Source organism: Aythya marila (genome assembly GCF_965140915.1).
Source record: "Aythya marila genome assembly, chromosome: 30".
Taxonomy (NCBI): Eukaryota; Metazoa; Chordata; class Aves; order Anseriformes; family Anatidae; genus Aythya; species Aythya marila.
This window is the reverse complement of record NC_139071.1, coordinates 711,856-725,102: the sequence shown is the minus strand read 5'-3', so window position 1 is coordinate 725,102 and position 13,247 is coordinate 711,856. Positions and strand designations below refer to the sequence as shown.

Sequence of the window (13,247 nt, the reverse complement as noted above, 5' to 3'; positions counted from 1 at the left end):
TGCGGGGGGGTCACCCCCAGCTGCTGCGGGCCCCCTGGTAGAGAAAGGCCCCGTGGGGCTGGGGGCAACGGATCCAACCCCCCCTGCACCCAGCTTGGCTCTGCCAGGCACTAGGATGGGGTGGGGGGGGGGCACAAAGCCCCCACAGGGTTGGGGGGGGGGGGTGGGAAGGGCAGCCCAGTCCCGCTGCCACCCCGGGCAGGGGGCTCACAGGGCTGCTGCCCCCGCCCCCTGGCACGCAGGGCCCCCGGGGCTGTTTTCACCAACGTTTTATTGGAAATTTTAAATACTTTTTTTTTTTTTGGGGGGGGGAATCCGGGGCGGAGGGGGGGGCGGCCCTGCTCACGCGTGCTCTTCGGCCAGCTTCTCCGCCTTGGCCACCGCCTCCTCGATGGGCCCCACCATGTAGAAGGCCTGCTCGGGGAGGTGGTCGTATTCACCTGGGGGGGGACACAGCCATCAGCGGGGGGGGGAACGGGCAGAGAGCCCAGCTCCTCCCCCCCCCAGGAGTTCTGGGGGGGGCTGCCTCACCTGCCAGGATCTGCTTGAAGCCCTTGATGGTCTCCTTCAGCGGCACCAGCTTGCCCATGTGGCCGGTGAAGACCTCGGCCACCTGGAAGGGCTGCGACAAGAAGCGCTGGATCTTGCGCGCCCGCGCCACCGTCAGCTTGTCCTCCTCCGACAGCTCGTCCATGCCCAGGATGGCGATGATGTCCTGCAGGGACTTGTAGTCCTGCGGGGCGAGGCAAAGCAGGGTGGTGAGCGGCCAGGGCAGGGCTTCCTGCAACCCCCAGCCCCCCTCCCAGCCCCTTTCCCCGCGGGGGCTGCCCCGTCCCCCTCACCTGCAGGATCTTCTGCACGCCCCGGGCCACGTCGTAGTGCTCGGGCCCCACGATGTTGGGGTCCATGATGCGGGAGGTGGAGTCCAGCGGGTCCACGGCTGGGTAAATGCCCAGCTCGGCGATGGCGCGGGACAGCACGGTGGTGGCGTCCAAGTGGGCGAAGGTGGTGGCGGGGGCGGGGTCGGTCAAGTCATCGGCAGGCACGTAGATGGCCTGGGGGGGCAGAGGGGGCGGTGGGAGGGAGGTGGGGGCAGGGGGAGGTGACCCCCGCCCGGTGTACCCTGCTCCAGCACTACCTGCACCGACGTGATGGAGCCCTTGCGCGTGGTGGTGATCCGCTCCTGCATGGTGCCCATGTCGGTGGCCAGTGTGGGCTGGTAGCCCACGGCAGAGGGGATTCTCCCCAGCAGAGCTGACACCTGGGGGGGAAAGGAGCTGCTGAGAGCCCTGGCGGTGCCCACAACGAGGGGTCCGGCGCCGCTGCAGGGCTGTGCCTGGCCCCTCCCCGGCTGCCTGGGCTCCAGCACCGACCTCTGAGCCAGCCTGGGTGAAGCGGAAGATGTTGTCGATGAAGAGCAGCACGTCCTGACCCTCCTGGTCCCTGAAGTACTCGGCCACCGTCAGTCCAGTCAGAGCCACTCTGGCGCGGGCGCCCGGGGGCTCGTTCATCTGCCCGTAGACCAGGGCGACCTGGGGGGGGTGACAAAACCCAGCGTCAGCACGGGCGCTGCGCCGTTGGGACCCCCCCTCGCCCCCCGCAGGCCCCCCGCGCACCTTGGAAGTGGCGTCTTTCAGGTTGATGACCCCGGACTCGATCATCTCGTGGTACAAGTCGTTGCCCTCCCGGGTTCGCTCCCCGACTCCAGCGAACACCGAGTAACCGCCGTGAGCTTTGGCCACGTTGTTGATCAGCTCCATGATCAGCACAGTCTTGCCAACGCCAGCACCTCCGAATAAACCTGGGGGGAAAGGGTGTCCTCCTCAACCCAGAGCCCACCCAGCCACCCCGGGGATCTCCCTTCCCCCCTTTCCTCCTCAGATAATTAAGCGTTGCTTCAGCAAGCTCAGTAGAACGAAAGTCAAATTGTTCCTCATCAGCGAAGGAAGCTGCTGCACGGGGACCGCTCCCCAGCCCTGGGGTGGGCACGGGGCCCCCCCTCTCTGGGCGCTCCCTTTCCACCAGGTGCCACCTACCGATCTTGCCACCCTTGGCGTAGGGGGCCAGCAGGTCCACCACCTTGATCCCCGTCACCAGGATCTCCTGCTCAACGCTCATCTCCACGAACTCGGGGGCTTCGGCGTGGATAGCAGCAAACCTGCAGCGAGAGGGGAGAGAGGAAAAAAGCTGAAACACAAATGCAGCAGGGACGTGCACAATCCAGCTGCGGGCAGCCTGGGGGTCTCTGAGCGCTTGAAAACTGCACGAGCCTGGCTGCTGCCAGGACCAGAGCCCCCCACCTCCAAACCCTGTGTGGCGCTGATCTGCAGTCCTGCAGCATCACTCACTGTTTCGTTGTGATGGGACCCCTCTCGTCGATGGGCTCCCCGATGACATTCATGATCCTGCCCAAGGTCTCAGGGCCCACGGGGATCCGGATGGGCGCGCCGGAGTCCAGCACCTTCTGTCCCCTCACCAGGCCTTCTGTCCCGTCCATGGCAATTGTGCGCACGGTGTTCTCCCCTGCCAAGGCCCAAGGACAGCGTTACCGCAGTGCCCTCGAGCTGACCCTGCAGGACAGCTGCTGCCATCTCCTCCCGGCCCTGCCAAGGCGGCGGTCAGCAGGGGGGAGGACTGCAAGGAGCGGGGCCAAGGAACAAAATGAGCAAAAGAAACACCGAAAAAAAGCCCAGGACAGACCCACCCCTCAGCTGCGGCGGGCCGCAGCCCCCCAGCAGCCATTTTCCTCCTCCTCAGACTGCAATGCGTGGCTTCAGCGAGCTCAGAAGAACGAAAGTCACCGAAATTCATCATCACGGGAGGCCCCCCCAATACCGCACCCCCCCGGGGCAGAACGGGCGGCCACTCACCCAGGTGCTGCGCCACCTCCAGCACCAGCCGGGTCTCCCTGCCCTGCACCTCCAGGGCGTTCAGGATGGGCGGCAGCCCCTCGTCGAACTGCACGTCCACCACGGCGCCGATGACAGCCACGATGCGCCCGGTGCTGGCGCCGGCCTTGGCGGCGGGGGCGGGCTGGGCCGCATAGCGGCGGCCTGCGGGGACAGGGGCGCGGGTCGGCGGGGGCCGCACCGGGGGGCAGGGGGCAGCGCCCCGGAGCCCCGCTCGGCGCCACGCGGCCCGGTGCAGCCCCCACGCGCTCCCCGCCCCGCCCCGGTAACGGCCCCGCGCCCCGCAGGCCCCGCAGGCCGCAAGGTGACCCCGCGGCGGTTCCCCACTCACGGCTGCCGGTGGCGGCGGCCGGGCCGGCCCCGCGGCTGAGGAGCAGCGGCAGGAGGCCGTTGGCCGGCCCGGCCCCGCGGCTCAGCCCCGGCCGGGCGGCGGCGGCGGCGGCGGCGGCGCAGCGACCCGCGAGCCCCAACATGGCGGCGCCGACTGAGCCCCTTCGCCCGCCCGCACGGCGCAGGCCTCCGAGGGGCGGGGCGTCTGCCACGCGGCACCGCCCGCCGCGCGCGCTCATTGGGCGGAGGCAGACCCGCGCCCGCCGTGCCCTCGCTCCCATTGGCCGAGCTCGCCGTCGCTCCCGCTCTCCGCTTCCTCGCCATTGGGCCGCGCGTCGGTCGCTCTGGAGACTCACGGCGCTGATTGGGCGCTGCTAGAAGGGCGGAAGGGGCGGGCGCGGAGCGCACGTGCCCCGCCCGTGTCCTTGGGCGGGCGCGGTGACCGCGGCCTCGCGCCCCCAGCCCCCCCCCCCCCCCCCCGGCGCCATCTTGGAGCGCCCCGTGAGGCAGGAGGCCAGGCCAGGCGTGGAGTCTTCAACAGTTTATTAGAAAGAATGCAGACAATAAAAAAATCCCCGCTGCTCTGAACACAAACTGAGGTTGTTTTTGTCTCGTTCTGCCACAAGCCGCTCGCACCAACCACTGCCGGCGGCTGCCACCTTCCCCTCAGCAGGCGCTGTTTGGTCCCCACGCCCAGAGCAGGGGGCTGGGCACTGCCTCTGAACACGCAACTAGCGATTAAATACCCAACAAAGCCAATTTTGTTTCCTTTTTAATAAAAACATTAGTGGAACACACCTGAAGACACCACAGAGGTATTGCGCATCACCTGTTACATTTTGTGACCCAATTAGCTAACGGTGGTTTCAGCCAGTTTTTGTTCCAGGTACAAGCTTAATTTTGGATCTACCTGCAGGCCACAGAGGGGGGGAAAACGCCAATTTACCGCTCGACGTAAATTCCGAATTCTCCCGTTGTAATTACATCTGCTACGAGGCAAGGAGGCTCTGTAAACTTTATTGCAACTGCTCTGTATCGATTGCCTACACCTCAATTGGTTTTTGGAAGTCTGGAAAACGGTTCATGCATAACATTATTGCCTCTCGTGGCTTAAGACTGCCCCGCACAATGGTACACACCTACCATCAGTGAAGCCATTTAAAATGGACTGAAAATGGGTTAAAGGATGCAATATCTCCCTTTAGGGCTATCAACTCAGGAATTCTTATCTCAATTATGAAATGTGATGAAGTTCTTTCCCCAAACCCTGAAGACAACAGTTTTTCTTACTCCAGATCTGGCATTTCTAGAGGGAAAAAAAAAAAAAAAAAAAAAAGATTAGTTTGTGTTTTTTTTTTCCTTTAAAAAAATAAGCTCCCAGGAGCCCCATTATAGCACACGGAACACAAAGGAATACAGCCCTTGAACAAGACAGGCATAACGCAGTTTAGGGTCTCTGACCTCCCCACTGCCGGCACTCAGTGTGGAGCTGGTTCCTTGCACATCCGATCTCCGTACAGCCCCTGCTGTGTGAGTGCAGAACCCACACAAACCAGGCCAGCGCCGTGAGCGCTAAAGCTCCGTGTTGGTGACGGCTGCTTTTACAGCCAAAGCCTCACCAGGACTGCAGCAGCCTGGGAAGGTCAAACTAATATTTCATGCTGGAGCGCTAAGGCTTTCACTAGATTATATCGTCTCATGCTGCTGGAGCAAGGCACTGGCATTAGCTGGCAGCCCGGATTTAGCAAGACTGACAGGACAGCACATCTGCTGGCTCTGCACAGCTCCCTCAACTACCAGCCCCCGGACTGTTGCACAGGTGCAGAAAAACACAAATGCCAACTTACTTTCATCATCACTGTCTGGTGAGTCCTGGAAAGAAAAAACAACATTAACTGGAGCCGACTGAGCTTGGAGGCACTTTCAAAGCTCAGTGTAGCAAGCACGCCGTCAGTAAGCGTATTTCAAGGGACTGCAGGACACGCTTTGGTTAAGCTTTACCAGTACAAAAACAGACTTGTAATAACCAATAATCTCTGCAGAAAAGTATGACGCCGAGCTGCCCAGGACACTGCAAGCCTCGATCCAGCTACTCGAGGGGATTTTGCCAGGCTACATCACTTACCCAAAGTTTGGCACTCTGTGCTATTAACTGCACTGAAGTGGGGAATGCAACTTCAACCTCAGCACGTAGCAGTGAACGTGCAGCGCCCTTAGCCAGCCCTACACACGTTTACTGCAAAGCACTTACATCATCTGCCCCATCTACTTCTGGTAGGTCTACGTCGTCATCTCCACCCATGTTGTTCATCATCTGCTCAAGAAAGATAATAGCCACGTTATACAGAGGGGAGCCAACTCCAATCATTAGGGGAACAATAACAATCTATAAATAGCTTGAAATTGCTATAAACAGCCACCTGCTGCTTTGACAAATCTTGCTGCACCTAAGCAAAAATTACCAGGTGAAGAGGCAAGAAACTTTACACTGATTTAGTGCCGAGATGTGCAATGGGACCAGCATTTGTTTCATATTTGGTAATGAGCACCCACCGACCATCTCAGTGCAGTGCCAACAGCTCACACAGCATGGGCTCAAGCAGCTGGAGTCTGCTCCAGAGCTGAGGTGTTTTTTCCTGCCCTGGGCTCTCATTTGTGAGCACTGCGCTCTCTACACCTGTACAGTCAGCTTTCACACTGCACTTATTAGACAAACTGGAGCAAGCCAGTGCAGCACGGCTGCTACTCACACACAGCCAGCTATGCTCCATGACACCATCAATTATTTTTATAAATTAAGTTAATTTTGCTCCAAGCAACATTGTCCAGGTGGCATCAAGTAGGAAACCAAGAGCCGTGCCTCAGCTAACTGGCAGAGCTTGCCCTGAGAGCAACGGCCAAGAAAGCAGGAGGAAGAGCAGGCCAAGGAGTATGACTCCCTGTAGCTGTCACCCTTTGCCCACACACCACCCAAAAGAAAACCCAATCCTCCAGGTATTCATCTTCCTATACCTCGGAAAAGCGATCAAAATTGGACATGTCTTCATCTGAATCATCTTCCCAGTCTTTCCAGTTGTTGAAATCCACGCTGAGCCAGTTGAGCTGTACATCAACATAAGATGTTATTGAGAGAGAAGCAAGAAATGAACTGTTACTACTCAAAGTCCCTTAGAACTGCCATTCTGATCAGGAGCATGGCAAATGAGCCATTAACTGCTACGTAATTTAAACACGACCCAAAATAAAAATAAAATAGGGGAGACATCAGCCACTGCTCTGGCCATCAAAGAGCCCAAACCCACCTTTGCCCTCTCTTTCGTTAGCCTTGGCCATGCCTGACCAGATTCTCCTTTTCGTAAACAACACAAGATAGATCTGTCTGTTCTTTTATGCTTTGATTCCTGGAAGAAGAAGGGAGGAAAAAAAAGCAAGCATCTGTTAGTATTAACAATCACTAACATTGTGGTGACACACTGTTATTAGATTCATTTCTTTTAAGCTATCAACTTATTCTTTGACTCAAAAATACTGCCTGCTCTTTAAGCTACGACCAGTACTGCAAACAAGTTGTTCCTCAGACTGTAAGAACATGCTTAAACTCAGATACACAGAAGCACCTTTGGATGGCTGTAAGGTGATGCAGTATTTGTCAGAGTAACTCCCGTTATGAACAGATCTATACAAATTCAAAACCCAATGGTATGCTTTTAGTCAGAACACCACTGCACATCAAACCATCACAAAATGGAGCCAGGCGGAGCGGCACCAGTTCTGTTTGGGACTGCCTGAACGTAACTCGGGCAGTTTTATAGCACCCCTTACTGCCTGCACACATGGACAGGGGGTGACAGCGACTATCATCAGAACTGGAAGCCGTTCAGATGCCACCTGTCAAGCAACAACCAACGAATCCCTCCTGAGCAGCACAGTTTGCTGCAGAAGGGTGGGTGGTGTGCAGCAGAAGGAGCTGAGCATTCTGGACACAGCAGTAAGAGAAGAATGCAGAGGATACTCACATTTGGATCAATATTATTAAAAAGGTCGATTTCGTTTAAATGTTTAAAGTTATCACTTCCTCCAAGACAACTGTTAAGAGAAAACAAACACATAATTAGCAGGAAATGTCTTACAGCACAAACATACTTCAATAATATAGAATAAACATAGAATCTTTAAGAATAAAATCTAATCAGCATCAGCACAGCTTTGGGGCACCCTTGTGCCTTTCAGCTTCGTGGAGGCCCAAGTTACACTCACCTGAACGTAAGTTTGGATTTTTCAAAATTTACATTAACGTCTTTACTGTCTTCAACGCAAAATTCAATAAAGACGTAGTCCCTTCGGTCGTACCACTTCGCAGAAGCGGGCTGCCTGCAAACAGACCGGTCAGAAGAAATTCAGATTAGGATTTGTATCTTTTCCCAGTATTTAACAGATTAAAGCCTCAGCCTTCTGCCGCCAGGTAAGCTTCACTTTACCTTACGTTTCTCCTGATATGCAGCTATAGAGCAGTTTGAGTTTTAGTACGTGTAGAGAACGTTAACTAAAGGACTTCCACCTGTTCTTGGAAGTGCCACAAGCTTACAATTAACAATCTTTTAAAATTTGTTTAAGGCACAAGGGCTGGAGAGGAGATGGAACATTCAGGAACTTTACCAGGACCAAAACCCAGCTGAGATCACCGCTGTGAAGCAGGAGGAATCGCTGCTCTGACCCTCGCTACTGCGTCCTACAGACACGGACTCCAACGCCGAGCTGGCTGCCATCCGAGGCTCCCACTCCCGGCTTCCCCCAGGCATCAGAACGAGCCGCAGCCCATCCACGGCACGAGAAACGCCCCTGAGCAGCTGCGTTCACCGTTCAGCAGCAACCACTCACCCGCCAGACAAATGGCAACGCTCGAGCGCGGCCATCCCGGCCCCAGCCGCAGGCTCCGGCTGCTTCCCCTCCTTCCCCAGCCGCTGGAGCCCAGCCCTGAGCTCAGCATCCGCATTCCAGGGTCGAGCAAGCGGCGCCCAGCGGGAGCTGCTGTTGCTAAGCCACAGGCGATCGCGGACGCTCTCGCGCCCCGGCCGCGTTCCAGCGCCGCGCGACCCGGGCTGGAATTTCACAGCCAAGGCGTTGCCAAGCCAGGACCGACTGCGCTCACCTGGGCGCTCAGCGCAGCCGCACGGAGCTGGAGGAGCCGAGCACCGGGACGCCGGGAACGCTCCCGGCCCTGTTGCAGGGCGGGGACGTTTGGGCTGCGAGCGGTGCAGCCCGAGAGCAGAATTACCTTTCCAGAACATTCCAGGTGACACTGCTAAGCCTCCAGAACAGCTTTGGACGCACCTGCTGTCAGCAGATTCAGCCCTCAGATACGGGGCTCAGCCACGCTGCGACAGGTCGGGTTAAACTCGCGCCTCCCCGGGGACGCTCAGGACCAGCGGCAGCTCCGCTGCTCGCAGCGTGCATGGACAGCAGCTGAAAGCTGCAGCTTGTCCTGAACAGGGCAAAAAGGTGACGGGGTCACAGCTGCTGTGGTTTAGCTGCAGAAGGAGCGCCAGGAGGAAGGGCTTTCAGAGAGAAAAGCAGATGCTAAAGTCCCCTCGGCCATCAAACAACGGCACCAGAGGAAATCCACCCACCTGGCGGTCCTCGCACCACTTGTAAGACTCCGCTGGTTTCATCCTCACAGGGAAATGCTCCTGCCTGCAGCTATGAGCGCCTGATCCCAGCCAGGAAGCCAGCCCTCAGAGCGGGCAGTTCTGAGCACAGCCCTCGCCTCCCAGCAAGCCACTGCCCCTAGGGGCGAAATCCTCTCTCCCCTTTAGCAGCACTTTTAAGAAATACTGCGGGAGCCACCGATTTATTCAGATAAAGGTCAACGGCAGCAGCAGTTTCCTCACTAGGGTATTGAGTCCTTACTGGAGACAAGTTTCCTCTTCTCCTGGGCAATGCAGGGCTCTTCGAGGAAGGGCGAGGCCATGTCCAACTTGCTCAGCCCCCCCGGCTGCTCTGTGCCTCCTCATGCCCCCCAGACCCAAACTGCTGCGCCTGGGCACCAGCGGAGGACGAATCCCGCTGCTCACAACGTGGTACGTTGCTCAGACGCGCTGCTAGCAGAACAGAAATTGCGGTGTCCCTGCTAGCGATGGTGCCGGGGGCTTTTGTGCACGGCATCAACACTTCGCGAGTGTTTCCCAGCGTCAATGGAGACGTCCCCGGCCTTCCCGGGGGGAGCTGCACGCATTCCTCAGCCGTGTCGCTTCGGTGTGGCCGTGACCTTGATTTCTTGCCAGGATCAGGCGTGCCGAGGCAGCGCTCACACAACTTCCAAACCCTTTATGAGCTACCCTAGAGCTGAAGGAAGCTCGCGGGCATCGAAGCCACACAAAGACGGATGAAACCAGAGAGTTTAGCTGAACAGAAGCCGAGCTTCTAACAGCAAACTTTGGTTGCCTCCCAGGCATGCAGTGCCTCCCACCCTGCAGGCGGTGACTGCATCACGCACAGAACCAGTCAGCCCAGTCCTTCCATCCAGTTCTTCTCCCCTCCTGCAGTGGGTTTACTGGCAAGGTTTTGGTAGCAGGGGGGCCACAGGGGTGGATGCAGAAAGGCCCCAGGATGGAGAAGGGCCCTGCCGCTGGCCAGAGCCGAGCCAGTAAGGGATGTTGTTTGTGCCTCTGTGAGAGCAGAGTGAAGAAAGGGAAAAAAAACTGCTGGGAGAGTGAAAGGAATGAGAAGCAGCCTTGCAGGTGCCAAGGTCAGAGAAGAAGGAGGGGGAGAGGTGCTCCAGGCAGGCAGCAGAAGTGCCCCGCAGCCTGTGGAGAGGCCCCTGGTGCAGCAGGCTGTCCCCCTGCACCCACGGGTCCCGCATGGAGCAGATCTCCATGCTGCAGCCCGTGAAGGAGCCCACGCAGGAGGAGGTGACCTGGCAGGAGCTGCCGCCTGTGGGGGACCCGTGCCGGAGCTGAGAGCTCCTGAGGGATGGACCCCGTGGCACAGAGCCAAACCTGGAGTAGTTCCTAGCTCCCTACTCTGAGTCTGTTTTGCCCGTCACGATAACTGTTGACCGATCTCCCCATCCTTACCTCAGCTCTCGAGCCCTTTGCACCGTATTTTCTCCCCCTTTCTCTTTGAGGAAGAAAAAGAGCGACCGCGGTGGAACTCGGCTGCCCACCCCAGTAAAACCACTGCACCTCCCATCCCCTCCCCCCAAACGGAGGACGGACGCTGCCTCCAGCCGCCTGACGAGGTGCTTTTAATTGTGACTTCGCATCCAGAGCAGCGCAGGCCACGTGAGAGCTGCCACCAGGAGGGGTGGATGGGACGAGTCTCACCCAGCCGATTCGCCTCGCTGCTTACACCGAGAGGAGGCCACCGCACACGCCGAGGCCGATGGCGAGGAGCACACGTGCTCAGCCCCCTTCAGAGAGGTGCTTCCCCCACGCCCACACAAAACCCTGCTCTGTTCTCTCACCGGCACAGAGAGACACCAGCCGGGCTTCCAGACAGAGTCGTTTGTTAGGCGGGGAGCCCCACACTTCCTCCTTCCCGCTCAGCTGCGCTGCTCGCATGGGACCGGAATAAATTAATTTCCCATTCCCTCCGCCCTGTGCCAGCAGCGGCAGCTCCAGCACGCAGCCCGACCGCGCAGCGCAGGGCCACGGAACGAGGCCCCGCGCCCCGTAAGGACTTGTCCCAACTACTCCTGCTGCCACCCGCAGGTTTTGGGGCACTTCCTAAACAGCCGCAGCCACCGTGCACCTGTATTTAACACCTCCACCGGCTGTCACTTCCAGGGGACACCACGATGACACCACGGACCGGCGCTCTCTTCCCCGGGGCCGAGAAGCCCTGGACGCGCCGTCCCTTTCCCCAGCCCGGTGGCGGGCGCAGAAGCAGAGGTCCTCGCATCCTGTACCCACGGGCTGAACCACAAGTCTTGCTGCTCGAGGCCGTTCGAGAAGTTTCCAGACCTGCCCACGTGCTTTTCCTCGTCCGTTCTGCGGGCTGCGACCCACCGGAGCTCAGCCTTCTATCCCGGAAAGCATCCGGACGGCTCCTACAGCACTCGGCTGCCCAACGAGATTTTCACCCTCAGACAGGATTACGAGAAAAGCCATTTAGCTCTACAGGTGGCAGCAAGAATTTTGGTTTACGTAACTAGTTTTGCTTTCGTTTTCGTACCCCAGCAAATGCGATGCTTTTTTTTTTTTTCTTTTTTTCTAAAAAAAGCAATGGTTTCAGGATGATGTATTCTGCAAACGCTACGTGAAGAGCTCCAGCTTCGTTACTTTCCTCTCGCTTTCAGTCACGTTAATGGGGAGCAGCCCCGGACTCGGAGTTTCAGAAGGGCTGCGGAGAGGTAAAAGCCTCACCAGCGACAAGGCGGCAAAAAGCTCACGTGTGCTGCTCCCCGGGGCGGCAAACGCTTCCCTCGGTGCTTTGGGCAGAGTGAGACCAGCTCAGGAGCGCGCCGCCGTTCTCGTGGCTTAAATCACCGCGGAGTTCTCGGGAAATTCAGGCGTAGTTTTAGGGAAATTCAGCGGGGAAAGCTGCCGGGAGCCGGGCGGGCGGCGCGCCTCCTCCTCGCTGCTTTCGTTTCGCTCCGAGCCACGGCCACGCCGCGCTGCTCGGCTCCTCCAGCGCTCCCCGACGGCCCCCGGTGCTGCCCTGGGCCACCGGAGCGGCGGCTCCCGCCCGGGGCCGGTGCCCCGCTACCCCCGGGGGCCTCTCCCTCGGTGCCCGCTTTAACATCGCAACGGGGAAACCGCGCGGGCGGCTCCTCTCCGCCGCCCCCCCGCCGCTCACCGCGAGCCCCGCGCGTTCCCCCGGCCCCGCTCGGCCCCCCCGGTGCCGGCCCCGGCTCCACCCTGCCCCGCGGCCACCCCCGGGCGGCTCCGCCCCGGCCCCATTCATTGCCCGCCGCCGGTGCCGGTGCCCCGAGGAGCGCTGCGGGCAGCTCCCGCCCGCCCCACGGCGCCTCCGGCGGGGCCCGGCCCGGGGCCACGCGGCGGGGCCCGGCCAAGGTCACTGCGCGGCGCCTCCCCCCCCCCCTTCCCCTCCCGTCCCCTCCCTTCCCCTCCCGCCGCCACCGGCGAGGCCGCGGCCTCCTCCCGGCGCCCTCCCGCGGGCCTCACATGGCGAATGGCGGCGGCGGCTGGCGCTCCTCGGAGGGACGGGGGGAGCCCGGCGGGCGGACAACCGGGGCTGCTCCGGTGCTGGCGGCGGCGGCGGAGGGGCGGGGGCGGGGCCGGGGTCGTGGCCGGGGCCGGTCGGGGCTCGGGGGCTCCGCTGCGGGTCGGGGCTCGGCGCGGCCTCGCTCCCACAATGCCCCGCGCGCTCCGGCGGCGGCGGCGCCCAGCGCTGGTGACGCAGCAAAAACCCCGCCGCGCCGCCTCCCGCCGCTGCGCATGCGCGCGGCCCGCCCGCCGCCGGCCCCCCCCCGCGCCCCGCCCCTCGCCGCGCGCGCGGGCTCCCGCTCCCTCCCGCTCCCTCCTCCCTTCTAGCAGCTTCTCGGCGCGCAGGCGCCTTGCGCGCCGCTCCCCCCCTCCGAGAGGGGGCGGGGCCGGCGGTTGCCAAGGCGACGGAGGGGCGGGGGGCGGTTGCCGTGGAGACGGGGAGGTCGGCGGTTGCCATGGCGACGGGGGCGGCCTGGGCCTAGGCCTTAGGCCTGGCTCTAGGCCCTGCTCTAGGCCCGGCGGGGCCCCGCTGCCTCCCCCCGCAGCCGCCGGTTCTGCCCCCGTCGTTCATTCGCTGCTCCCCTGCCCGGCCCCGTGCCTCCTGCTGAGGCCCAGGGGGCAGCGGGGCCGTGGGAGGCCCCCAGGCAGCGCCCTGCAGAGCCACGGCCCCGCGCCTCCTGCCCCGCTCCCCTCTCACGGGCCGTGGGTCCCCACCGAGAGGCCAAGACCGGACCCCCGGGGCCTCCCCCCGAGGCTCTGGACCAGGCGTGAGAAAGGAAACGGGGCGCGGGCAGGTGCTCTTCCGCCCCGGCAGGACACGCCGGGGGTATCGGGGCCGGGA

General features: G+C 60.7%; 2 protein-coding genes across 2 annotated transcripts; both read right to left on the bottom strand.

Annotated features, from left to right (window-relative positions):
* Positions 1–254: 254 nt before the first annotated feature.
* Positions 255–3,405, bottom strand: ATP5F1B (ATP synthase F1 subunit beta). The gene is made up of 10 exons (XM_082781321.1): positions 3,241–3,405; positions 2,871–3,053; positions 2,349–2,523; positions 2,037–2,158; positions 1,617–1,801; positions 1,374–1,532; positions 1,139–1,261; positions 843–1,055; positions 532–733; positions 255–440 (listed from the first exon to the last, which is right to left on the bottom strand). Exons 1-10 carry the CDS (start codon positions 3,380–3,382, stop codon positions 343–345), a joined length of 1,602 nt encoding a protein of 533 aa, XP_082637447.1. The 5' UTR covers positions 3,383–3,405; the 3' UTR covers positions 255–342.
* A 360-nt stretch (positions 3,406–3,765) lies between these two features.
* Positions 3,766–12,661, bottom strand: PTGES3 (prostaglandin E synthase 3). The gene is made up of 8 exons (XM_082781338.1): positions 12,365–12,661; positions 7,497–7,610; positions 7,256–7,325; positions 6,542–6,640; positions 6,252–6,341; positions 5,491–5,553; positions 5,087–5,111; positions 3,766–4,545 (listed from the first exon to the last, which is right to left on the bottom strand). The coding sequence occupies exons 1-8, from the start codon at positions 12,637–12,639 to the stop codon at positions 4,526–4,528; spliced, it is 756 nt and encodes a 251-aa protein (XP_082637464.1). The 5' UTR covers positions 12,640–12,661; the 3' UTR covers positions 3,766–4,525.
* Positions 12,662–13,247: the final 586 nt, after the last annotated feature.